This window comes from Pollicipes pollicipes, unplaced genomic scaffold, assembly GCF_011947565.3.
Source record: "Pollicipes pollicipes isolate AB1234 unplaced genomic scaffold, Ppol_2.1 Scaffold_4002;HRSCAF=4701_pilon_pilon_pilon, whole genome shotgun sequence".
Classification (NCBI taxonomy): Eukaryota; Metazoa; Arthropoda; class Thecostraca; order Pollicipedomorpha; family Pollicipedidae; genus Pollicipes; species Pollicipes pollicipes.
In genome coordinates this window covers 37,706,088-37,733,643 of record NW_023596420.1, presented here as the reverse complement: position 1 = coordinate 37,733,643, position 27,556 = coordinate 37,706,088, and the positions used below count along the sequence as shown (strand labels likewise).

The 27,556-nt window shown below is 55.7% G+C and overlaps 1 protein-coding gene across 1 annotated transcript in view; it reads right to left on the bottom strand.

Moving 5' to 3' along the window:
* Positions 1-27,556, bottom strand: part of LOC119093682 (DNA polymerase alpha subunit B) — a 73,812-nt gene that overhangs the window by 18,147 nt on the left and 28,109 nt on the right. Inside the window, exon 4 of the mRNA XM_037216682.1 lies at positions 4,816-4,937. Within this exon, the coding sequence (XP_037072577.1) occupies positions 4,816-4,937 (122 nt within the window). The remainder of the gene's footprint in view (positions 1-4,815; positions 4,938-27,556) is intronic.

The window sequence follows — 27,556 nt, the reverse complement described above, 5'->3', positions numbered from 1 at the left end:
GATATAATCGGACACGGCAGGCCCACACCCGACCCAAAAATAACCTAATAATATCCTCACTTGGCATGCTAAGCCAGTATCGGGACAGCTATAAAATTGTGGGCAGGTGCTGACAACTACGAAGTTCTAGCGGTGGCTAATCCGGCTCACACAAATTCGACCTGACTTAACCCCAGCGAAACGAGACTGACTCACCAAACTTAACATGGATTGCGATGACTACCCACATGCCACACGCCGAGCCGTTAAGCTTGTGCTATTCGCATATGTATGTTGTAACAATAATGTCCGTGCTTGGTAAAAAACATTCAAATTTGACTTTCAGTCGAGGGCGAATACGATCGTCAGGCTTCTAAAATCCTCCAGCACGAGCCCGAACCTTATCTGAGTCCGACTCCGCGACTAACTCTGACTCGGTGAAACGAGTCCGAGGCGGAAACACAGCGGCTCGAAAACGACAGTGACGGCGTCAATCAATTCAAAATTACGCGGAGGGGGGGGGGGGGGAGGGATAATATGCCGAACGGAGGGGCGCACATTTACTTAAGAAGCAAGTCCCGACTTTGACGCGACCGCCGCTATTACACCTCAGCATGAATATGCGCAATCAAACCTCCTGTTCGATGGGCGCTGGCGGTTCGCGTGGCACCAATGACACTACGAACTTCCCCTACGCTACGCAGTGCACCTGGCACTGATATCCCCATAGTTGTCTCACGTGCATATTTCAAAACCTGTGCTCGGTTCAACTTTTGTGTTAAGTTAAGGATTTTATGATCCGTCATCTGCCCTTTTCGTTTCGCGGGGAAGATGATACGTGGATTCCGCGTTTCGACTGGTATGGCAACATCATTTCTATGACACCAATTATATTCGATCGAACATCGATCATATTCTTTGTGACCAATTCCATCTTTTTCGCTTTAATTCTAGTATGACAACCCCAGTCTGGGCCGAATCCGCGTTTATTTTTGCGCCACTAAGCCCCACTCCGATTCACCTGGAATGAATGGGATCAACCGTCAACCGTTCCACGCGTCCAGGTCGTAAAAAGTCACGAGCCCGAGCACAAGTCGTTGTCCCGGGGCCCCGCCTGACCTGCGCTCGGTCACGGTTGACACCACCGAGGTCGACGACACGCCCAATCATGGTCCGGGCCCTGCAGACAGGCCTCAGGCCGCGCCGAGCCCTGCCGACGGGCCTCAGGCGGCACCAGGCCCTGCAGACAGGCCTCAGTCCGCGCCAGGCCCTGCAGACAGGCCTCAGGCGGCGCCGGGCCCTGCAGACGAGCCTCAGGCGGCGCCGGACGAGCACCTCAGGAGGATTGGCGGCGCCGGGCCCTGCGGCCGAGCCTCAGGCGGCGCCAGATTCTGCAGGCAGGCCTCAGGCGGCGCCAGGCCCTGCAGACAGGCCTAAGCGCCGGGCCCTGCAGACGAGCCTCGGGCGGCGCCGGCCGAGCACTTCAGGAGGATTCGGCGGCGTCGGGCCCTGCAGCTGAGCCTCGAGCGGCGCCGGGCCCTGCAGACGAGTCTCGGGCGGCGCCGGCCGAGCACCTCGGGAGGATTCGGCGGCGCCGGGCGGCGCCCTCCGCCCCTCACTACGGCCGGCCGGCTGGATAAATAAACAGACGCCACAGTCCGGCAAGCCAGCCGGCGACATCTCGGCACGGCGCTAGGACGCGAGAGCGCTGCAGCGCGCCGCCGGCCCCACCACGCGCAATGGAGCGGCCGGGAGCGGCAGCCGGCGCTATCGGCCGACGCAGACGCTGCAGATTCGCGCCCATTCAGACATCGGCGGACGCAGGGACCTCGCGCTTCGCAACAATTCAGACATGTGTCGAGGCAGGGACTGTGAGCGCCAGTTGAGATGCCGGTGGAAACGACGACTGCGAGCTGCGGACCTGTGTGAAGTTGTTCTCTCCAACCCGGTGATTTGACGACCGCACCATGAGGACCTGAAAATTGACGACGCCGAACACTGGTCTGCGTTTGAGACGGACAAGCAACAAATGTCATCGATCTACACAATACCTCTCCTGTTTGATGAAAACAACGGGGAGGTAAGATGTTTGAAGCAACACGTAACACACCAACGTTGGCTAAAATCCAAGCAGTGCGGCACCATTACTTAAGAATGGCATGGCAACGGACAGGGGAAATCTGTTTATTTGGGACCAAAATCAGTGTAACGCAGGAAGCGTGATCTTCGACCAGAATGAGACCCAAACAAGCGCCGCAAAAACGACACCCTGGAGGCCTCCTGAGGCACTGAGCCAAGCAACAAACCGAATGCAAAAACAAACGCCCGCCCAAATCGTGTGCATACCAGTAGCGGATTGGCTTCACAGAAAGACAGGGACTGCCGGGCGCCCACGGGAAGCTGAATCGGAATTTGATTCAGGGACGTGCGCGAGATCAGCTTCATGGTCAATAATAAAAGATTACAACACGGCCCGTGGGCAGCAGAGTATAGGTACTAATGATACCAATAAATGTGTTTGGTGGTCCCGGAAAGAGAGTGGGGTATCTGTCATCTGTTTACCGCTCTTTATCGTTGGTGTTTACTGCTCTTTTACGTGTTTATTTGTCTTTCCGCTCTCGCAGGTCGTCATTAGGAGGAACAGCTGTTCGAAGTCGTCTGCCGTTTTCGACCCGCGCAATGGCGATTATGCCGCCAAATTCCGGTCTACGCTCCTATTTTTTTAAAATTTTAACTGACCTTACAACAAGCTAGGTTTATTCCGGAAATGCTTCCGAAGACATCAGGAGACCCGGCATGCCGAGACCAACCTGCATTAGCACCAGCAATCTGACACTTGTGTGAATCGCAAAGCAGCAACATTCTTCACTGGTTAAGCCACCATCCGTTTGTCTACGGGAAGTCATGCTCAAACATACAGGGGCAGTGTTTGTGCAGCTATGCCAGTTCATCTCCGTCATCCCTGTCACACAGCACGCTCAGTGCCTGCCTGCCCGGAGACTGAGATATCCCTGGTTATAATTTCACAAGTGTTATCTGACATACCCGACTATGACATGCATGACACACACAAAGTAAGCCACGTCACTTTCAGAACGTCTGGCCATCGGCTATGTTCAAAGGGTCGCCATCTCTGCCGTTTCGCGTCACAATTCGGCGCTTTGCATCGGTGGTGCGGGGAAACAAGACAGAAGCAAAGAACGAATCGATCATACTATCTTTGTGCCACGATACCCGCACCGTTTGGAAACGAGTCATGACGTCACTGATCTCGGCAAAATGAAGAGGAATGAGAGGGCTACATCCAAACGGCTTTACACCTGGAAAATAGAATCGACCCGGATAGCTTATTTTCAAGTTGATGCAGTGTCAGCACAACCACAGACTTTGGAAGTTTTTCTTCGTAATCCAACTCATCTGCACATAACGCGAAAGAATCACATTCATTATAGCATTTTGAATGAGTCACACGTTGTTTTTACTTTTTAAAATGCGCGTGATTACAGGAAGCGCTGGCGCCCAAAAGACGTTTCGAGTGAGATACTGAAACGATTAGGTACGTTGTGCTGAAACATTTGGTTCGCTTGCCTTTGCAAGGAGTTTGCTCTTAGGCTGCAGTAATTCTACAACGCTTCGGTATTTTCATCACCCTATGATGACAATACGCGACGATACTACTGACGATTTGGTGATTTAGTCCATAACGTTACGATAGCTGATGTAACACAATAATGACGATATTTCTACTGCCAGGTGATTACTAAGGTTGAAGGCCACTTTTTAGCTAATTCCTTTGCTTCTACTTAAGCTAAGTTCTACGACTGCCACTTCAAAGCATCGCTCCCGACGCCCCTCGAGCGTCACTCCCGGCGCCCCCAGAGCGTCGCTCTCGGCACCCAGAGCGTCGCTCCCGGCGCCCCCAGAGCGTCGCTCCCGGCACCCCCAGAGCGTCACTCCCGGCGACCCCAGAGCGTCGCTCCTGATACCCCCGGAGCGCCACTCCCGGCGCCCCCAGAGCGTCACTCCCGGCGCCCCCAGAGCATCGCTCCTGACGCCCCCAGAGCGTCGCTCCCGGCGCCCCCAGAACGTCGCTCTCGGCACCCAGAGCGTCGCTCCCGGCGCCCCAGAGCGTCGCTCCCGGCGCCCCCAGAGCATCGCTCCTGACGCCCCCAGAGCGTCGCTCCCGGCGCCCCCAGAACGTCGCTCTCGGCACCCAGAGCGTCGCTCCCGGCGCCCCCAGAGCGTCACTCCCGGCGCCCCCAGAACGTCGCTCTCGGCACCCAGAGCATCGCTCCCGGCGCCCCCAGAGCGTCGCTCCCGGCACCCAGAGCGTCGCTCCCGGCGCCCCCAGAGCGTCGCTCCTGACACCCCCGGAGCGTCACTCCCGGCGCCCCCAGAGCATCGCTCCTGACGCCTAGAGCGTCGCTTCTTCGCGCAGCGCAGCAAGCGTGAACCGCTTGCACTTACCTAAAACTCAATCCCGGGCCCCGGCTTCAGAAACTTAACCACGCTAAATTTCGGCAATTACGATCCAGCCATGCGTCTGCCTGAACCCTTCCGCGAAGGCACTAAACCCTAACGACATTCACCCTTCAATTCAAATCTGACGGACTTCCGGGTCTGTCTCGGCCAGTGAAAGGTGTTTTGTCGAGCTCGGTCCACCGACGTCAATCCCCAGCCTTCTCCCCTCTCCCCCACCTGTTGACGTCGGGTCCAGATTATATCGGCGCTCCCTCCCCTCCCCGCCGCCGGCGGTAATGAGATTTACCTGTCCCTCCCCAGTACCTGTCCCCCCCCCCCCCGATGGGATCAGCGCCGAGGGGTGTCGGTACTCACACGGTGGGGGAGTAGCTGGTGGGGCTGAAGAGTGCCGAGCGAGACGGCACAGCCTGGCCCGAGGGAAGGCCCGGGCCCCGCTTCGGAGTCACCTGGGTCGGCGTCGTCTGCCGCTTCGTCGCCTGTAACCCCGGCACGCACACCGTCAGCAAACGACGACGAACCCGCACATACATCGCGCTGGCTGCCGACGAACAAACACGAGGGCATGACGCGGACGAGTTTTGCCAAGGACATAATGCACTGACGACATACGCGCGCTGGTCCGGCGGCGCGTGTGACGTTACAAGCGCCGTCCCAGAGTCGGCAATAACCAGCTGGAACAAACACTTTCTACCGTCCGCTTTTTACCGGCTAAAACCGGTGAGCACGAAGCTCGTGGCAGAAAGCAGGCAGAAGCTGGCAGAAACTTCTGCGCGGCAATGCGTATTGGAAGCCGATGGAATCAAGAGAAAAGGCGTAGTACTTCACACATAGTTTATATGTTTATGCTTTGGCGCCTATGGCGTCTACATAGAAAATAGTAGGGTCCTGGCCATCCGGAATTACGCCATTCTAAATTGTTAAACAAGATGCAGGGAACAATTACTGTTTGCACAACCAAGTGAGAACAAAGCCAAAGCCTGCAAAAGCGCGTCCGTTGAGAGGAATTCATCAATCGTAGCACCATGATGAATAAGTCTGCCGTAATGCGTAATGGCGAAGAAAACAAAATTCTGCCCTGATCTGGACTTGTATTTAATTAGCCCGACAAGAGCTGAGTGCCGATACACCCAGCCGACCGCAACCGCACGTTACATTTTCAGAGAATTGTCGAAAGACACTTGCCCGGTCACTAATAGGCTGTATATTTGTAGGACAGACAGTAGTGCAGCTCCAGTTCGTATTATGAGTGTTGTTATTGTCATTGTGCACACATGTGGAGCTAAGTACCAAGTAGTGTATGCACCGACCAAGAATATTTTACTGCACTGCTTATTTTGCTTAGTTATTCATTCATAGCTCATTGTATCCATCGCACTACCTTCACAGCCAGCCCGGGGTCCACGCGGAACATGCTGGACACGTGACCCAACCAACTGGGTCTAAACCTCAGAGCAGGCGCTTCGTTAAGCTCAGCCGGTATGGAAAGGTCAGCTGACAGCCGGTATGGCCAGATAATGACGATTTGGGCTTTGGGGCGCCCGGTATGGCCAGAGGGCCAGCCCGGCCCTGGCTGGCCGTGCCGCAGCCCCCTTGCAGGACACGTGACGTAGCCCTGCAGGACACGTCACGTAGCACTGCAAGACACGTCACGTAGTTCTGCAGGACACATCACGTAGCACTGCAGGACACGTCACGTACCACTGCAGGACACGTCACGCAGCATTTCAGGGACACATCACGTAGCACTGCAGGACACATCACGTAGCACTGCAAGACACGTCACGCAGCACTCAGACACGTCACGTAGCTCCACAGGACACGTCACGTAGCACTGCAAGACACGTGAGTAGTACTGCAGGACAGGTCACGTAGCACTGCAGGACACATCACGTAACACTCTACACATCCCTGTCTGGCAAACGGACTGGAGGCAGAAAAATCCCATAGACTGCATCAAGTCTTACTTATTGACCTCATTACGGTGGGTTACAGAGCACGCGCAACAAGCTCTGCTTAGTAAGCGTTCCGAACCCAGTCATCCATGCAAGTCGTTCAAAATAATGTTGAAAAACTGATTGAGGTTTGACAGATTTGCCGCTACTGACTTTTGAATCCATGCGTTTGAGTCATGAGACACACGCCCACATATACCAATTCGTGTGCCACTCAAGCGATGGATAACAGATACTGTGATCACATGGTTGCATCATTGTGCCTTTGCTGGCAATTTGCCTGAAAATACCACGTGGGAACTGTGTGGTAAGACTTAAATTAAAACACAACCGTATCATAAATTTCCCAGTTCCCGTCAGTTTATGTATGCTTCAACCGGTAAAAAGCATCGCGGTAAAAACCACTGAGGCAGACCCCAGCTAAAGTCGGCTGGAATGGCAACCGTTACTAGCACCTTTACCTATGCTGTATCATATATACTGTACATTATTTTGCATGACCTGCTGTTCGTCAGGCCGCATGGATAACATTTTTCACGACGCCCAGTACTACCAACGTCATCATTCTTGCCGGGGCTTCCAGACAACGGGTGTCGCTCCCCGAAGCGTAACCTGGCAAATAATGCTTTCCTCTTTACTCTCGGCTTCGAGACATTCTGTTCAGCGTTCGCTAAAAAGTTCACGGGCGTTCATGTATAAAACATCTCCCACCGACCTTAATTGAAACAAGCATTCTTACCCGGCTTTTCTCGATGCCAACACGGAGCATCGCTGCTACAGCTCTGTGGATGGACGCCTTATAAGGGGGCGGGACCTGTGTTTTCGGGTGTCGTCCGGCTCAGGTCCAGATCGCGGCATCTTGACCGCACTGCTCCACGACAGGAGGCGACATGGCCTCAGATACATGCCTCTGACGACTTGATGGCGCTGCGGTGTGTCCCGAGGTGCCTTTTGTACCCCAGACGGTGATGTTTGGGAATCGCGCGCGATTTGGTGAGATGTGTTCCGACCTGTCCTGACGATAACCCATCATGTGAGGACGCTGTCTGGTGACCAGAGCATTCAGGGCGTGCACTCATCGATTTAAAAGGAGTGCCCTACCTGTTTTGTACTTTTCACTTGTTGTTGCGGCAGACGCGCACAATTTGGTTAGTAATATATATATATATATATATATATATATATATATATATATATATATATATATATGTATGTATGTATAAATGCACAATACGGATATACATGTATATATTAAGTAACACAATACATGAATACAAAATAATACGCGTAATACAGTTGTTTTGTTCGCGCCAGTAGAGCTGCGCGCCGTGGCTGTCACGTCGGCGGTGACCACGACTGCAGGGAAGATGCGTGGTGTTGTTACGAAGCGTTCATTGCGTGATCTAAACTCAGAGGATAAGTGAAATTGACAGCCACACTATGTCTTGATGGCGCTGCAGTGACACTACCCCGGGCTTTTAATAGACGATACTAGTCTTGATGGCTTACTATAGCATGTTTTTGAAATATGTCCGAAAGGTGGGACGATCAACATTTAAGACTGCCTCGTATCACTGCTGGTTCGAAAACCACACCACAGTTGCGGACACGTGAACAACCTACAGCAGCGAACAACGGTGCCTCTTTATTATCGAACGCATCAGGCCTGACCGTCGGCGAAGGGTATGGCTGTTTTCGCCGGCGTGCCATAAAGGGGCGACCCTTTGCACGTGCGCTCGGGGCATAGGGTCGCCCCTTTATATAGGAACCGGTTATACCAGCGTCCTCCACCAAACAACGAATAAGCTTATGTGAGAGCAACAACTGACACGCCCTCGTCACAGCGGCAGCCACTGTTCCCGCTGCGTCACACGCCCTCGTCACACCGCCAGACATTGTTCCCGCTGCGTCACACGTGGTGGCATGCACATACCCCTCTACCTGAGCGAAGCACTTCAGCAACTCAATTTGCTTAAGTAGTTGGAGATACACTCATCACCTCATGAAGAGCTGCAATAAATTTCCAGTGCTGACGTCTAACTGACCACGGGCAATCATCACACAATACCAGTCAAACACAGCTCGGCTCAATCCTTTCACTAGGCTGCAGTTTCGACTAATTCCAATTAAATTTTCTCAGCCGTGCCAGTCTGCTCCCATCGCCAACCAATCTGTAACAGCGACCGACCGATCCATCAAGTCTTTGTTCTCCCCAGACGTTATGATTGGCGCCGGCCGTGACTCAAAGCCGCGTGCCCACGAGCCTCAAGCGGACGCCGGGACACTTCGCCCGTTCCTTCACCTCTCAAGCATCGTGGACGTTCCCCTCCCCATCGCGAACGATAGCTTCGTCAGCGACCGACCGCTGCCGTCGGCCCCGCGGTTCAGTTCTGCTACCGCGAATCAAAAAAAGTGACCGGCCCGGCCCGGCCTGGCGGCGCCCACGTTTGAAAAACCGGTCCGCCAACGGGCGGCCAGCGGACCGGTTGAGTGGCGCCGGCCCGGAGGGTGGCCGCCACGCCGGCGGAGTCACGTGGCCCCGGTCCCCTCCCCCGCCGGCCGGCCGACCGCGCCGGGCCGCGCGCGGGGGTGCGGCATGGCGAACTGCCCGCTTCGCCCATGTAGGGTGAACGTCCGCGCGAACCCAAACCGCCGGTCCATTCATTTCGCGTCGACTTGCGCACGTGGCGCCGCCATGCGCTCGCTACAGAGTCGCAGCTCAGCGCCGCGCACGAGAGGAGCGAACAGCTCTCGCCGTCAGGACCGGGCCGGGCGGCCACCGCACCAGCGCCCAGCGTCCAGCCAGGCGGAACATGTGGCGACCTTGAAAGCGGCGGCCGTTGGCAGAGTGCCAGCCAGGCGGTAACAGCCCGAGCAGCCGCCTGGAAACGCTGGCCGCGCCCGGCCACCGACACCGCGGGCTGGCTGCCGGCAGGTGCGGCCACCGCGGCCCGGGCGCCGCCGCCGCCGCCGCCGCCGGCGCAGAGACGCAGCGGGACGCGGCGGCCCAGGAGCATAGAGACGGACACGGTAGACCAGGAGCATACAGCGGGACACGGCAGACCAGCGGCATACAGACGGACACGGCAGACCAGGGGCATACACACGGACACGGTAGACTAGGGGCATGCAGGGGGACACGGCAGACCAGGGACATGCAGGGGGACACGGTAGACCGGGGACATACAGGGGGACACGGCAGACCAGGGACATGCAACGGGACACGGCGGACTAGGGACATAGAGCGGGACACAGAGGCATGCAGCCTAAGCCGCAACGTTCGGACAGGTTCCCAGCCTATCGTACCTGTTCGGGCTATTTCTGCCGCGTGCTGCTTCTGAGAAACGCACAATTTTCGCAGAATTTCACTGTGCACGGCAACCCTCGTTAACTTTGTACTATTACAAGCAAGCTGCCTGAAAAACGCAAGGAACAAACCTGAAGTTTCGGGCCAGCCAATGCGCGCCGTGTTTGGACCGCAGCTATGCCACGAGCCGGTAGGCCAGGCAAGCCCCGGTTAAATCGCCGGTGAGGCTTAAGTAACAAAACATCAAACCAGCGTGTCATACGGGTTGTCCTCGAGCGCGGCTGGCGGTATCTCCTGGGGTAATGACAGGAAAGAGTTCTTGGAGGCAGACACGGTCCCTCTCGTCAGGGGTCGCAGGTGGTGTCCCAAGAGGTGGCTGACCTACGTCGGCGGGAGGAGTCCGGTCAGCCAGCTCTCGAGAGTTGGACGTGCCGAAGCGGTGGCTGGCGAGTGCTGTCTGCTTCAGGACCAGTAGACATTTCCTACGAACAGCCACCTATGCCACTCACTAATAACTATGTGTTTGCTGTCCTCTCCTTGAACTGTTCGTAGCTGGTTCCGCTTACCAGCCAGCTGTTGTAAGGACAGCGAAATCAAGGGTGCCATAAAGATACAGCGTACCACTGACATTTCTGGCTGCACTAGCGTCGCACGCGCGTATTACACTCCCGGCCTTAGCAAGCTGGTACGGCGGTCGTGCCCCTCCCCCGCCAGCAAGCCCTGTTGATACGACTTACGGCACACGAAGATGCACCGTCACCGTCTTAGAAGCGGTTCGCGTCCTGCTCGCTAGATAAGCGGATTCCGCGTTGTCTTATCCCCGTGTGACATGCTTGCCTTTCGTCTCACCGCGTGACGGGCATGCCACTCGTGCGCATTCTTTTCCCTTCCCTTTTTACCGCACAATCTCTACCAATGTCGTCCATGTATGGAGCCTGGCAAACAGCGCCTTGAACAACAAAACCGGCCGATAAGCGGCGGCGGCCTCAGCCTCCAGCCGAGGCCTGGCTTCCATGTCCGCTGTCCGGCGTCCCGGCGACCGCCCGTCAAGCGACCGGTCGCCGAGGCGGCGCAGCCCAGCACGCTAGGATGCACCGCGACCGCCGCGTGCAGCTGGTGACCGGAACCTAGGCTCGCCCTGCGTTGTGGCCCTGGCGGCCGTTTGACGGGAGTAGCTTGTTAACGCGTTTGGGGATTTCCAGCTTTGAGTTGGCTGGGGAATGACGATTAAAGTACGGATATGTGAGCAAGTGCTTCGTCTGCTGGTTCACGGAATCCATTTGGTGCGCGAGTTTTACTTTTATCTGAGGGTTGTGCTTTGAAATTACAGCAACAAAAGCAGAATGTAGCATTGGCAGAAAAAACACGTCTAACAACGATTGCGCGTTTGGTTATACATTTCTGAAGGATGCTCGCACTTTTCAAGCTCACTAACGACCGCGCTTATATTGAATTACGTCAGCATACCACAAGCAACCGATCTCAACTTTGACCTGACTTAGCTCTGCGTGCCCACCCCGGACTTGCACTCGATTCTCACCTTCGAACACTTCCATCGGAATGGATTCCGACCCGGACTGACAACGCACGGAGCTGATTACGATTTCGACTACGTAAGGCTCAACACAACCTTGAAGGTTCTCCGAGTCCCACGCAACGAGACGTGACTGAACTCCGGATCCAACAGAGCCAGCTCTGATACTAACAGTTAAAAGATCATCCACCTCATGGCATTCATAAATGCCTAAAAAACGTATTACAACGAAACACTTGCACATGAGCACTCCACTGGCGGCGCAGCATAAGCCGCCCCACCTGCTGCTCAGATTCCCATTTAGGTCTGATGACCAACCTCCACCTCCGAGTCACGGGGCAGCCTCAGAGTCACGGACTCCACACCGACTCGGCGGAGAGAGGCTAACCGCAGAACCTACTCCGATTCCAACCGGCGCCCCACACAGCGGAATCGGTTCCGACTCCAGCCAGCAGTCCAGACAGCTGCTCTGCTGAGGCCCGCCGCGCCGCCACGCGACAGGCCGTGGTGTCGAGCGGTGGTGCCCGGACCCACCCGTGGCTCTATTACGCCCGGCCTGCCGCCGCTTCCCAGAAGTGGTAATCACCATGGTTATTGAGCATGCAGCCCTGTACCCTCGCCGGTCATAATCAGCCCGCGATCGTGGGGGAGATTCCGGCCTTCATGGCTCTCCACACTTTAGGCCACTTATTCCTGAAGGGAACTGGTGGCTGTGAGCTGCCACTCACGCCCCGCCGAGACCAGATCTCGGCCGGCCAGCGGAGTGCCATCGGAGTACCAGCGGAGTACCGGTGGAGCACCCATGGAGCACCACCGGAGTACCGGTGGAGTACCAGCGGAGTGCCCGTGGAGTACCAGCGGAGTGCCGGTGGAGTACCAGCGGAGTACCGGTGGAGTGCCAGCGCAGTGCCAGCGGAGTACTAGCGGCAACAAAGGTTGTGATCCGGCACGCATTGCATTGCACTGGCATGATGTAATGTTGCCGGCATATTTCGCCGCATCACTTGTTCCGCTGTAGTCTGGTGCAACACCATGGCGCTATTGCAAATTAGGCTGCATTATGCGCTAGGCGCTCTATTATTGCATCGGTGCGATGTAGATGGCTTCGAGCTGATGGCTTTTCCGCCAACATCCGACCACGGACTCTCCTTGGCACTGCTATCCATGAACTGGTTTGTCTGTCGGTCGCACGCCTCGGTCGGATGGTCGTGGTTTACGCGGCTTGCTGCGCCTCACCAGCTTAGTCTGCTCTGTCTGCCAGCCCGTTGTGTCCGCGCGTAACGCTGTTTTGGTTCGGCGGTGCCTCCGCACCACTGAGGACTGCTGCTTGTAATCCACCAGCGGACCTCGTGTCCCTGGTCTTCCGCATCCCCTCCGTATGCTTCTGGCGTAAGAATTTCGCTGGAACTTTCGCTGGGGGGGGGGGGGGCTGGGGCGCCGGTGTTTGGATTTGGGGTTCACGTTAGCTGTTAAGGATAATATATCGCTTCCAACACATTTTCAACAGGATATGCGGCGCGGCCGGGTTGTGTTTGGCGGTGGCGCGCCCAGCTCTGCAGGTTGAGTCCAATATTGGCCGGAAAGGGACGCGTTTCGAGTCCGGATTTTGGAGAAAAAAAACTAACCGTGGGCCATCCGGCGTCCTGACCGCTCCGTCAGTGGCGCCGGGGAGGGGGGGGGGGGGGGGGGGGGGGGAGACACCGAGCCCAACGTTCACCGTTAGCAGCGCCGTTGGTTCCAGCGGGGCGGGGAGGGCGAGAGGGGGGGGGGGGGGTCAACCATGCGTGTCATCCGTCCGCGGCACGCCTCCATCTCCGGCCGGCGCCACCGGACGGCTGCCGCCCGACCGAGTGGGACGCCATTCCAGACGTCAGCGGCGACGGATCAGGGCGCGCCGAGTCGCCGCCGGCCCCGCCCCCGCCCCCCCCCCCCCCCTGCCCGGCCGCACATGTCCCGACGGCACCCCTCCGTCGGGTGGGACGCGGGGCTCAGGAGCGCCGGGCGTCACCCCGCCGACCAGGGGCGTCCAGACGGCGCTGGTGCCGCCGCCGGCGAACGTTCGCCGTCCGCTGGCGAACACAGCCAGGTGAATAGCCATATTTACGCCGAGGCCGGCCCACGTCGGCGTGAAAATGATTGGGAGGGGCTGCACAGGCCGAGACGGGTGGGGGACACCAGAGGGGAGGGGACACCTGGGAGGGGGGGGACACCTGGAAGGCACTAGAGAGACGCTCCGATGGACAAAGGACGCCGGCCGACGGAGGGGGGGGGGGGGGTCTGCCGGGGGTTCATGGAATTGTTTGTGGGGCTGGGGACGCCGACGCACCAGGGGAGGGGGAGGGGGCGGCTGGGTGGCGTGGATGAGGGGGAGGGTAGGGGAAGCCACAATGACACAAATGAACGCCGACTAGGGTGAGAACTCAGAAAGCAGCAGGCGGCCGTCCGCGGCACCAGTTTAATGGCTGCGGGCTCAGCGCCACCAATCATAATCATAATGTGCAATCGACCACGTCAACGACCCCGTGAACAGCGTCAGCGCGAACCTCAAAACGCCAGGAACGCCGTCCGTCGATCACGACTGAAGGAGACTGAATTTGAACTGCGCCCACCCGTCGTTTCGACCGGCGCCCCATCAGAACACAGGTGCTGTTTTCCACCAGAATCGCGGGCCCGAAGAGCGATCACCGTCTATTCCAGACCCGGCGGGGGCCCCACAGAGCCCTACCCTTTGAGACCGCCGCCGCCCGGACGCCAGTGACCCCCCCCCCCCCCGCCTAGACGCCATCAGGTGACAGAGCCCCCTCCAGACGGGGCCGGGGGCAGCCCCACCCCCCGAGCCAGGAGCAGCGCACCCGGAGCTGGCGGGCGCGGCGGCAGCCAGCAGGCCCTGGGAGCAGCCTCGAGCGGCGCCGCATGGCTGGGCGCGGCGGCTCCGTGCGGTTACGGCACCGCCGCACGGAAAGCGGCCACAGACCAGCGGCGCGCCGGGTCGCAGCCGGGTCACGGGTCGGTCACGGCGCTGGGAACACGGGCGGACCTGGGCAGGGCAGGACGGAGCTGGCCCAGGGGCTGCAACATCGCATGGGACGGTTGCACATGCAATGGTTGCCAGAGATAGACACATGTATTACAGCCACACCCAGAGAAGAAGCCTTCAGGGCCACGTTCTTCACAAACTTACAAATACCAATTTCCATGCGGAGTACCTGTAAATGTCCCGCTTGGTGAGATCTTTCCCGACATGCAAGCCGCGATAACCAGACTGAGGCTTGAGGCCTGTCGGGTGGACTTCCTGCCCGGCACTTAATCGAACGCTGCAGCGGGTGAGTGCCATGACTCCTCCCGGCCAGCACCTGTCGGCCAGCCAGCATGCGCGTCGCGAACGGCAGTGACGGGAGACGACGCTGGGGCATTGGTACCGCTAAACTGCAGCGACCAGCGGTGACGGGGGACGACACCGGGGTGGTGGCAACGCTGAGATGCAGTGACGGGCAGTGAGGAGAGACGACACCAGGGCGGTGGCACCGCTGAGCTGCAGTGACGGGCAGTGACGGAGGCGACGGCAGTGACGGATACGACGCTGGGGAGGTGGCGCCGCTAAACTGCAGTGACGTGACGCCAGAGCGTAGCTGCCAATCCAATCATTCTTAAACAGGGCGAGACAAACTGCCACGAAACATTCCAAGGCCACTGACGCATCGCAGCAGTCTGGCACCAAGCGTCGGTTCTTCACCGCGACGGTATCTCCCGCTCTCTCCTACACTGCATCACGATTAAACGGGAGCGGAAAACCACACCAGCACGCAAGTCCGGACACCTCGGGACCGGACACGTGGTGTCGTGACGTCACCACGCCAGCTGCCGCGCCGGCCGTGACGGGGCGCTGAAAGGAACCGGCCGGCGGTGCCGGGCCGGTAGGGGCGCCAAGCAGCTGACCGGCGACCAGCCGGCCGTTTGACGGTGTGGGCGGCATGGCGGCGGGCACACACACACGTGGCCCATCACCGCGACTGGGACAGTGGGCGCCGTTTATGTACTTGGTCCATTGAGCTGAATTGCAGACCTGCTCAACGCCAGGCTCGGACAAGGCGTTTGGGGAAGGGGAGAGCTGTCTCCACTTGCGGAGAGCTCCACTCGCACAGACATGATGGGGGAATTTTACGCCACGCTTAAGCACCATCTTGACGACTTCCTGTCATGCCCGGTAATCCGACGATATGTCAGAAATGTCAGAAAAGTCAGAAATGTGTGTCGGCTGCGAGCGTCCAGCTCTTGACGATCCGAGGGAGCCGGAGCAGACCCCGTGTCGATGACCAGAGCCGTCACCAGGCAGTGATGGCCTCAGAACGGATGGCGTGACTGGTTCGGTCTCCGGCGGTCAGCCACCATCCGGACGCGTAAAAACCGGACGGCCCGGCCGCTGCCCGGCACCGGCCTCTGACGCACGGCCTCCGACCGGCACCGGTCTCTGGCGTACGGCCTCCGACCGGCACCGGTCGCTGGCGTACGGCCTCCGGCCGTGCTCGATATGCCCGGCCGCTGCCCCGCACCGGTCGCTGGCGCACGGCCTCCGACCGCGCTCGACAAGCCTGGTGAAGCCGGCCAGACACACAATCCACCCACAGGCAAAATGTAACATTTAATGCTGGTCGCCTTCAATTTGATAGCATTTGCGCGTCAACACCACGGTCGTGTTTGTGCTTTCCTTGTACGTAAGGATGTAGTCTAACATCGACGATAATCGCAATAACTGATCGGCGCGCACCTGCGATGTATGAAAGACCTGATGTTTCGTTAACAGATTGAGCATGCTGACATCCTTTTTGTCCACAGTTCCATAAATTTCAGACACAAGTTAGACTCAATTTAAACCAGCTCCTCTCCACAGGACATTTTTGATGGGCGACGATTTGTAACAGGTCATGTCGAAAACAGAGCCGACATCAAAACGCAGTCACGTCAATTAAATCAAACTCTTACAAGATTAACAGACAACGCCGTGACAAGTATCACGGAAAAACAGACTCGGCGCTCCAAAACAAAGCGAGAAACTACGCAAAGCCATTCAAGGGCTAGCCATGCCAGTTCGCCGGGCTGCAGTTCTGGGGCGTTCAGTATGGTGCATCTGTCCAACGAAGACGATTCCGTTCTGCGCCAAGGACCGACGCTCTGCCCTCATTGAGCAGGAGTCGTTACCGGAGAGCTATGCCGGCCCAAAGAGTTCGCATGCGCGCAATTTGAGCGGTGTCAGGACACCCAAAGGCCAGTGTACCCGAGACACGATTATAGCGGCCCACGAGCCTCCATTATCCAAAGCCGCCACAACACCTGGGCATACAACGCCTACAGCAACCCCACCTTCAGCAGAGAGGTCAGCTGCAGCGTATCTTGGAACAGATAAGCAGGCACATTCAGTCCGTTTCGTCAAACGAGACAATGCAAGACGACGTTCAGGCTCCACCGAACCGTCCGGCAGGTCGATGTCTTCCTATCGTCGTCGAAACACTTGAGCATAAGCAAGCCGAAAGCAGTGTCAACGGCATGTCCCGACAATGCCGACGCATTTCCCGCCCCACGGCGTCAGACCACCCGTCGGGGTCGTTCCGCGGCCACGCCGCCCCGAGGTCTGTCCGCCAGACCCGTCCCCCTCCCTCGGACCCCTCAGGCCACACGGGAGACCCGTCTCGTCCAGCTCGGGTCCGATTACGCCACCGGACACGCCGCCCAACGCTGTTCTCCGGCCGCCGCTCCCGACGCCCCCCCCCCCCCCCCCGACGGCCGCCGTGCGCCGCCTCGGGCGATGTTCGGCGGGTGCCGGAGCGCGCGGAACTGGCCAGCATCGCCTGCGGACACCCCGTATCGGAGCCAGAACCGGATCGGGGCCCCTGACGGAATCAGAACACGGCAGGAGTTCCGGGTCATGCGGAGACGGACACGCTCCCGCGGGAGTCGCCGCCGGTGATGGCTGGAGCCGCTAGGTTGAGATGGGACTCAAGAGAGGCCGCAGGCGGAACCGAGTCTCCGGGATCACCCACGAGGAAAACGGCTCATGTCGGGCGGATGGCCGGCCGGCCGCCCCGCCGGGGACCACAGTAGAACGACAGAGGCTCTGGAACTACCCAACCACGGGGCACGGCACCTTACACCGCAGAGGCTCAGCGTCAGAATTCTGCCAGGGGCCGCTTTCGGGGCCCCCCGGCACCGGCCAGAGGCAGGCGGGCATCGTGGTCACCGCCGGGCTCCAGGGCCGGGGCGGGGCCTCCGCGCCGGTGACTGGACCGGCCGTGACCGCGGCCAGGCACGTCCGGCGGTCCGAGTCTGGCACGTCCGACTACATCGAGGGCAGGGAGCGACCACTGCCGGAGCCGCGGCTGCGGAGACGCTGACCGGGTCCGACCCACACCCCGCGGGTCGCGGCTCCGGGGGTGCCCACACTCCAGAAGCCGCGGCTCCGGAGAGGTCCCGGCCCACACACCGGGGGCCGCGGCTCCGGGAGGCCCCGGCCCACACACCGGAGGCCGCGGCTCCGGGAGGCCCCGACCCACACCTCCGGGGGCCCTGGCTCTGGAGAGGCTCCAGCCGACATCCCCGGGGCCGCGGCGCCGGAGAGGCCCCGGCCCACACCCCCGGGGGCCGCGGGTTCGGAGAGATCCCTACACAGACACCCCAGGTCATGACCCCGGCGTCACGGTTTAGGAGACACTGACAACGGTCCAGCCCTCTAGGGACGGTGCGGTGTGTGTTGCGTTGCTGATGTGCGATCTGGACGGTCCGTGACGCATTCGTGACGTCATCATCAGACCGCACAGGACGCGTTCCGACCGACTTTCACAATCTTTTTAAACAAAACCTAATCCGAGCCTTTTGCTTCCCTGGATTTCTGGGATAAGCGCCCACGCTAAGCAGCGCTTTTGCATGAGACCTGACCCCACATTCCGAACATGAATTCCGCGTCGATAGCACGACTTCGCGGCGAACGCTGAACAAGCCGTGACGCTCGGCACGGTCCGTCCCACCTTCAGCTGACAGCACCTGACCTTCAGCGCAGCGGCTGCCGCCGGCCGCAGGCCATACCCCAGTCACGTGCTGTCAGCGAGCGCGAAAAGCGACGCGAACCCACCGCGACCCGGGACCCGCCGCGGGTGGGTGAATCGGAAGACAGACGCTGCAACCAGCTCATGCTGTTTGTTCGCCTGGTCCATTTTGTACATGCTATGACGCAGGCATTGCCTGCTTCCCATTTTTTTCCGGGAACCGGTTCCTGGTTCCGTTTCCCGCACGCCCGGAAGAATCCAGGAATCGGTTACGAATCAAGTCAGAGACCCAGAAAGAGCACACAGCCTGACAATAAGACGGCATCCAGGAAGAATCAAAACCCAGTCCGGAGTATGCACAGGGATTCACCAAGAGCGAGACCCAGCCTACAATTGTCAGGGGACCCAGCAAGTACCGAGATCCACCTGACACAAAGCAGGAAAAGAACCAATATGAAATCATGCCAGAGATTCCGCAAGAAACTAGATCCAAAACTGTCAGTAGAGCCCGCGAGACCGCAGGTAACGCCTGCAATTCCTGCCAGGCAGCAGCGCGCATCCATAAGTCGCATGCAAGTTGCGCAAGTTCCTATTACAGAACAAATGCAATAGATGATTTATTTTAGAGCACATACCTATTCAACGAAAAAAAAACTGTTGGTAAAAACCAGAGCTGTCTGTCTATCTGTCAGGGCCGGCGTTTCCGAATGAGCCATTAATAACCAGCAACCAACATGTTTCCTAGGAGTGAACCTGTGGGAACCGGGAATCAGAACCTGGTGTTCGCGAGGAACAAATGAAAACTGGCAACCCGGGCAAAGAAGTCTTTGCGAAAGAACACGTTCCAAATTAGTGATCAGAGTCTGGCGTTCGTGAAAAACCGATGGGAACTGGGGACCAGTGTCCGGCATTTGTACAACAGCCAATGGGAACTGGGGACTACTGTTAGACAGAACCACCGGGAACCAGGAACTAGGGCCCGGCGTCTGCGAAAGGACCAATGAGATCCAGAAACCATGACCTGGCGTGTTCACGAAAGAACTACCCACCAGAAACCAGGACACAGGATCTGGTTTCCATGACGGGCGAGTGGGAACCAGAGCCCAACGATGGGAACCAGGCAACGTCTGTCTGTCTGCAGCGAGGCAGGTCTTTTGTGCTTGGTAAAAGACACCGACATTCTTATCCGGACATGCTAAGACTGCCATGTTTTGACGATAGAAGCGGATGCATGTTGCACACGGCCCATGATTGATGGTTTTAGCGAAAAATTAACATGAGAGGTCGCGTGCCAGCTTATCTCTCCCTATCAAGAACATGCATTATCACTTCAGACATGCACATCTTAGAGTACGGTGTACCTTCCGTTCTTCGCAACGGTTCTGGAATGATAGAACTTCACTTCGAAAATGAAACAACTTGCCCGTGACAATTTAACTACTTTGCTTCCTGCGTCGGCCAGCGCATCTCATTTACTAAACAAATCACACGCTGGTATGGCACGATGCCTAGTCAGCGACAACCTGTGTCCGAATTTATTGTGGCTTACTGCTGAGCCGCAGCAGGTAACGGGGACTGTTTCTACCGAGCTCCCTCCGACAGCCGCACGTTTTGCCGCGGCAGACGTGAATAGACCAATCAGATAATGTCACCAAAAAGTCGCGTCTCGACATTTTCCGAATGTCGACGGGCAGCCAACCGGCCGAGCTATCCGCCTCCGTCCATCCATCGCCGGCCAGTCCCCTTTTTGCTGCCGCTCACGTCCATAAATCCTGCGGCGATGTCACGACGGGCAGGCCAGCCACCGGCCTCGACGTGAGCCGGTCACGTGACCGACCAACGGCGGCCGGCGCGCGCGGGATTTCCCTCGTCGCAATGGCCGAGCGACAAAGCCGCCGTCACCACCACTGGCCTGCCAGTGACAGGGCGCGTGCCTCTGACGTCACGGACTCCGACCGGTCGTCACAGCACGGCAGAATGCAGCAGATTAATTCATTTACCGAGATCTTCCCGGCTCTGATGCGCTTCGCTCGAGCATGAAAATTCGTCTGTAGAGGTGCCATTCCTGATGTTTATTTCAACAGCCCGTCGAGCAGTTACAAGACCGCTATGCGCACAGAGAGCATCAAGAACACGACTAGCGGAATGCGAGACTCGCATCACAAACTGATAACGGACGACCTTGTGCAGGGTGTGGCCCTGCCCCTCCTGGCCGCAGCTGTCTTGCACAACGCGGGGTCGGCACGCCGGGTGACACGAGCGGCGAGGACTTTGAACCGGCGTGCCGGCCGCCAGCTGTCAGGCGGCCACACCAAAAACCAACAGCTGACTACGCAAGTCGAACAAAGGATTCCAGGACGCGCTCTCCCGCACGCCGCGTCACGCGCGCTGCACACCGGCAGGCGTGGCGTGACGTGCGTGAGGAGCCCGTGGGAACACGTAGCGACTCGTGGCACTCTAGCAAGCACGCCACGAGTCGCCAACAAATGCACTGATTCGGGGGAAGCTGAGCTTAAAATGACAAGCTGCCCGAACAAATGACAAATGATCGAAGCAAACGCCTTAAAGGTCAAAGGGCGAATACTTAAGACCCAGGCGAACACCAAACCGCAAGTAGCTTCACACCCCACATTATAACAAGTTTTTAACGCTCAGGATACTCGGATCAAACCCCGACGCTTTCATACAAATGTCGCCGTCATCTTCATGAAGGAACCGCACCATGCATCCTTTCACGCACCAATTGAACGATCCTAGCCCAGTCACGCGAGTCGTATCCGTCTTCATCCGGGTGAGGGGGGGGGGGGCATGGGAATAACACTCGCATATCAGACGATCGCTCCCTACGGGGCCCAGCGGATTGCTGCACAAGACCGAGGCCACCACCAGTCGGGCAAGAAGACACGGAACGTTTTCCTGCAATGTCTACCAAATACAGTTGCAAAATGGGAACAAGTCATGAAACACTGAAATGCCCAGTGCAGTAAAAGGTTCCTAATCAATGAAGCCAAGATAGCAAGACAACGTTTCTTCACAAGGAAACAAACAACTGATGGTATCGCAATAAACCACACCAAGCGAGAAGGCTTCTTCCCGAATTTCCGCCGCAAAATTACTCGAGACCGAACCAAACCACGCAAATCATGCGAGACACCGATAGCGCACTACACAAAACCCGCACTGTCTTCGCAACGGCGCAAGGCGCTTCTCGCAGCAGCCAGCAGCGTCGGCCGTCTTGACGCGTGTGACGGTGCGAGATCCCACGCGCCGGCTCCCACCGGCGAGTCACGCTCCTCTCCGACGCTATCAGGCGCCCTCTTCCTGCCGGCCACGGCGCACCACGACCCTCCATTGATGAGTATAGATCTAGTCATGTATCAGAGAGCACCACGCACTAAACCTATACCCACAACGGCCGGTCGCGTGGCGGGCGGCGCGCCCCAGAGGCGGAAGCCATGAAGTCACCGCCGGTCACCGGGAGCTGCTTGACGAGCACACACATTTGCGCCACCCCACACCGTCCGGAGGGCACCGACTGAGTGGAGGCTGGCTGAGCTGGCCTTGGGACTGGCCACTACCCCTGCCCGGTACGCTCACTGACAAAGCGCACCCCGCAAACGGTGACGGGAAAAAGCCACCGTCTGTCGGGCGTCGCCAGAAAATCAATGGAGCATGATATGAAATCGATACCGCGACAACCCCCGAGTGGCACATTAATTGCGGCGAGAATTTCATCCATGCAAATATAAAACATGACAATGCAATATCACCCCTGTCAGAGACTGTACAGATAATTGACGGCGGTGGACGGCGGGCATGGACGCCTGGGGCAATCCGCAACAGACGCGGCGCCCCGCTGCCATCTAGCGGCCAAATAATGAAACAATAGTGCCGGCCCAGGGCACACCACCAACGCGCATATTCCTCCCACCGCCAGAGCACTTCACTGCGAGCCGCAGGTACCAGCAATAACCAGGCGCCTGCCAACCACACGAGGGAATGGCATTGGCACCAGTAGTGGACTTTTTGGCGCTTAACTGGACTGTTTGGCGCTATAGTAGAAAAAATGTCCTCGGGCGAAAGTCCGTCCTGATTTGGCTCCGGTTTTGGCGCCGTCCGAAGACCGAATTGTAAAAAGATGTGTTGTGTCCCACCAAACCACTGTTTTGAAAGACAGCAACCGTTGTTAAAGTGCCATCCTTAAGGTGCCATACTCAACAGCACCACTTTAACACATAAATCTTGTTTTTGTCACATTCGTTTGGATAATGCGCTAAGGAAATAATTTGTCGGCGCTCGCCTTGGACTTCGGCGCCGTAAGCGCCCAGAATACCTTTGCGCTGACATTAAAAACAATGCCTATTTTTCGCTTCGGGTAAAAAATTTAGTTGGCATTAGCGTGCATGAGCGTGCATGAAGTACATCAAATTATGCTGTACTTATTTTACATACTCTGAACTAGTACAACGCATTCACATGCTTTCATATCCTTGTAGCACAACATTCCCCATTTTCGAATTCCAAGTCTTGCGTGGAGATCCACGAGGATCATACAACTTTCACTTGCTCTAACAAAGTATCTTCAGCTCTAGGTTTTGGTAGCAAAGAGCGTACGGGCAACCACGAATCTTTCAATAAATGAAAGACGAGCTTAACAGCATATCAGTTCAGGGCAGTTACGTTCATTTTGTAGTGAGAAACGGCCAGAAATTGATACTTTCCATTTTATGAAAGAAATATGTCCAGTCTAGGCGCCAGTACAACGCATTCCTCCTGCCCTCGCGCTGCGCCATTGAGGTGGGCCACGGCGCCATTATGCTATGCTATGCTGAACGTCCACTGATAGCGCCTTCAGAGAGCTACATTTGGCGCCGAATGTGGAAAACATCCGAAGGTACGTTGTTAGATCAAATACGTTCGCCCAAAACAGCGAACGGGCACCCATGAAACTTCAACATTAAAAAGAGGATAATGAGATCATGTCAATACCGAGCAGATTAGTCTTTCGATTGTCAAGATTGTGTCAGAAATGGACGTTTCGCATCTGCAGGAACGCGTTAAGTTCAATATGAGCGCCATTGCGACAATTTACTCCACGCGTCTTACGACGCCATTATGTAGACCATTGTTCAGGCGCAATCCTGTTGACTGCACACTCTCGGAACATTCAGGAAACCTAAGGTCGGCACTGCATGGGGAAAAACCACGAATGCCGCTTCCATATATTCTTTTTGGACACCCCGGGCTCAGATGTTTTTTTCACATGTATTCTTTTCGGGCATTCCAGACTAAGATCTTCTTTCAGATTTATTCATTTTTGGCATTCTAACCGCTGTAATAGATTGTTTATTCTCGATTATTCCAACAAGAGCCTTCAACAAGAGCCTTCCATTAAAGTACGGGTGCAGCACCGTTTCAACCGTTCATGTATCACATTTGCTGTTGTAATATTAGCTTACGAGCAGCGGTGTAGTTTCTTGTTAAAGACCCCCCCCCCCCTCCCAACTTTGAGCAGAAAGTGGGAGGAGAATCTGGGGCTATCCTGAAATTCTGATCTCCAAAAGGACCCTCTCTTACGTCCAAATAGGCCATTTTTTGTCTAATTTTTTTTTTTGGGGGGGGTCTAATTTTGGGTCTAAAACCAGGCTCCCTCGCCGAGTCTTGACCTTGAATGAGGGCCTTCTCGCGCCAAGAGGCTATTCACGCCTCTTCAGTGGCGTAGCCAGGATTTGGCCCAGGAGGGGGCCAAATCCTGTCAAGAGACCCCTCATCACTTCGTCGCTTTTTTGGCAAGCGTCCCTCCGGGTCTTGACACCCGAACAACTCTCTACTGAGGCCCAGAAATCTTGAGACAACCTCCAGTGGAATACATATCAGTGGAAAAATACAGTGGAAATAGTGCCATTTGTCTATCCGGGAGAACTTTTTTGCCTTAGGATCATATTTGGGTAGCTCAGGGCCGTTTTTAAATTTTAGAAGCCCGGTGCGCGTCTTAAATTGCCAAAACTTAGCGGAGGGGCCCCGAGACCTCCAGGAGGGGAAAGACGGGAACATGCCCCCCCCCCCCCCCCCACTCCCATCCCTCATTGGCTAAGCTATTATGCCTCTTCAGGCTTGGAGCACAAAAATCACTTGAAGGCCCTTCCGGAATCAACACGAGCGTGGGCAGCAGTGGAATGGTGACTGTTTCAGGAACCATTCGAAAATAGAGACGGCAAAATATGGGTGGTCGCGGGAAGCTCGGGCTCATGAGACGGGACTGTCGAAAACATCGGGCCCTCTCTGGAAGACTCTCAGGCTGTGCGCCTGCTCCGATCATGGAAAACTCGATGTCTTCTCTCTACTGGTTTGCCTTTCTGTCAGACATCTGAGAAACGATGCCAAAGGGCCGTCAGACCATCTGAAAATTATTGGAACAAAGCCCATTGCAAGAAGAATGACCTACCTTCTGTCAGAACACGTTGAAATGCGTTATCACATGCAGGGCCAAGTCAGGTGCAAAGCCTTCAGGACCTTTTAAATTAACTTTATTGTTTGGCGTCATATGAGGAATTTCAAGTTTCGGTAGATGTTCATCTACGGCGCCAAAAAGCGCCAAATCCACCAGGTTTATGGGGATGGTATTTTTCCTTTGAAACAGTCTGCCGACCGTAGTGGTGCCTACATTTCAAATAAATCAGCATGATGGTAATTTTGTATGCGTCCCACCAAATCCATACGTATCACTTGCGAGAATATACTGCCTTCATTTCGAAAAAGCGCAAACTGCCGGTGCTAATATCACCGTCTGGGGAGCCAAGTCAGGATCGTTTAATTTCTTGTCGCTCTGTTGATCTCTTTTGGCACCCGATGCTGAAATCCCCGCGACAGATAGGTGTTCTGGATTTAAATACGTCGTCAATAAGGCTCTACCAGGCACTCAGCTGCTAAGACTATACGGCGTCACCTGCCTCTCACCCTAGCAGGAAGAGGGCGCGCACTGCGGGGAGCGATTAAAATACGCGGCAGAGGTGTGCGGCTCATGGTGCAGGCTGGTAACGCCGCGGGAATTTGCCATTGCAACCATTGCAGCCATTGCAACCATTGCAACCACTGCAACTTCCCGTCGGGACCGCCCGCTCACATAACGATAATGTCGACTCTTCATGGAACCAAAGGCCTTTCAAAAAAAACAAAAAAGGTCAGATAGTCAACCCGCAGCCCGGCCCGTGCCGGCAATCGAAGCATTTAGTCCGCTGTGTAACAATGCCGACCGGACAGTAACCCGCAAGTATCAGGTCAATCGCGATCTGCACTTTGCCATTTCTCCCTAATTTGACCTTTGCATAAGGTGTGCATTAAATGCCAGTCGGTGTCATCTAATACACAGCATCGTTTAGCTGATACCAGTAACGTTGCTTGGAGGGCAGCGATCAGAGCGCCTGGGCTGTGAAAATTCTGTTATACCATAGTACACCGTTCACAACCAGCTGTCAGTTTCTGACCACAAACAAGAAGGAAGAGGGTGGTGCTTCATTTGACATTTGACCAAAATGTACCAGATACTTCGCCCTCCTATCACATTCAGTAAACCACAGGCCAAGCATCCTAAAATTGCAGGTATCAACCGATGGCGTTGCACTGACAGTGCAAAGAAATACTGGGCATTTCAAGCCAAGGGAAGCTTCCTCAGTGTCCTGTACTGTGGACGGACACAAACAACGTTTGATCGCGCAGCAGTGGCCGAAACATCGTAACGTACGTTCAGGAACGAAACGCATGTTCTTATACGGAGTCTATTATTTTTGTGTAACGGTACATCATGCAACAGCAGGGAATAAATACCACACCCAAGTTTTAAAATTATCCACATTTCCAACTCACCATTATCCATATCTTCTTGCGCGACGATAGCTACCGCGCCGTTTGTGATGCTGCGTACAGGTAAGGATAGCAAGAACACTTTGTTTAAAAATTGCTGCTATTCAAGTTACATCATTCACATTTAGCACTGAGACAAGAACTGTGAGATACTGTTGAATGTTGACGCAAATCTCTCATACGAAAAATAACATAAATCATGTCTGGGACCTCCGTCCACTTTTCAAACGGCAAGCTGACAGCAAACTTCGGATCTATATGGAATGTTTGACCGGCGTTATAAGTTGAACTGGAATTCTTGACACACATCTGCAAACAGATTCAGATATGGGACACGTATGCTGACAACTATAAAAGTCGCAGTGAGGTTGAAAACGTATAATGCGCAACGTACGTGCCCCGTTATCGTGGTTGTAAATCGTGTGCTCTTCGGACATGAACAGACAAACTCTGTGTTACCACTTTTCAATTTGGACAGCTATTGCGTGTGTACTACACCAGTAACCGCAGTCTGCAGTTGCTAGTGAGCGAGGCCAGAGCAATGAACGTCACAGTTTCCCGTTCATTTAATTGATCATTGATACTGATTTTGAGAAAAGATTTGTGTGAAACAATCAAGGTTAAGTGCACCTTACCCTAACGATGATAGGCAAGTATTGAACATTTGGGTTGTTATTCCTAATTTTTGTGAGATGCTTACTTTGCGTTGTTTACTTTGCACGGCATGGCTTACTGGTGTATTATGTATGTCATGCACTTTGTGTCACTGGTACTCCAGCCATAAAAAGGAAATAATTATTCAAATTCATTTGCGTCTAGCAGCACACTTTTTTTGGAATTTTTCAACTTCCAAAAGGGAACTTCAGCAGCAGTATTAAGCAGTATTAAAGCAGTATACTTAAACGGTATTAAAAATTTTCACTCGCAAAAACCGCCAGACCTAACCCACACCCAGGCCAAAAGCCTGCGGGTTCCAGCGGGCCAGATCCTGGTAGGTTGAAGTTAGCCTTTAAAGTTTCCATCCAATCGCAAACTTTTTCTCGTACGCTACATTCTAGTCCGGTTTCTTATCTCTGCCGCAAAGATGAAGTGGAAGTCCAAACTCATTCCTTTTTAAACCGCAAAAATATTGCGATGAAGAATGCCATTACACCATGGCCTAACGATGCATGACAAGCTTAAAACGTTACACGGTTGTGCTTGTAACACCTCCCTGGCCAATGAAAAAAAAATCGACATGCTCGGACCGGTGGTTTGTGTTCGCACATTTTCTGTTCACGTCATCACGTTCACGACACGTCATCTGACAAAAGCACCCTCATGGCAGTGGCTTCCCTGATCCTGCATCTGCACGTGTCGGGACGCCTGGCTAGGTGGCAAGCGTCTTGATACACATCAACATAATGCG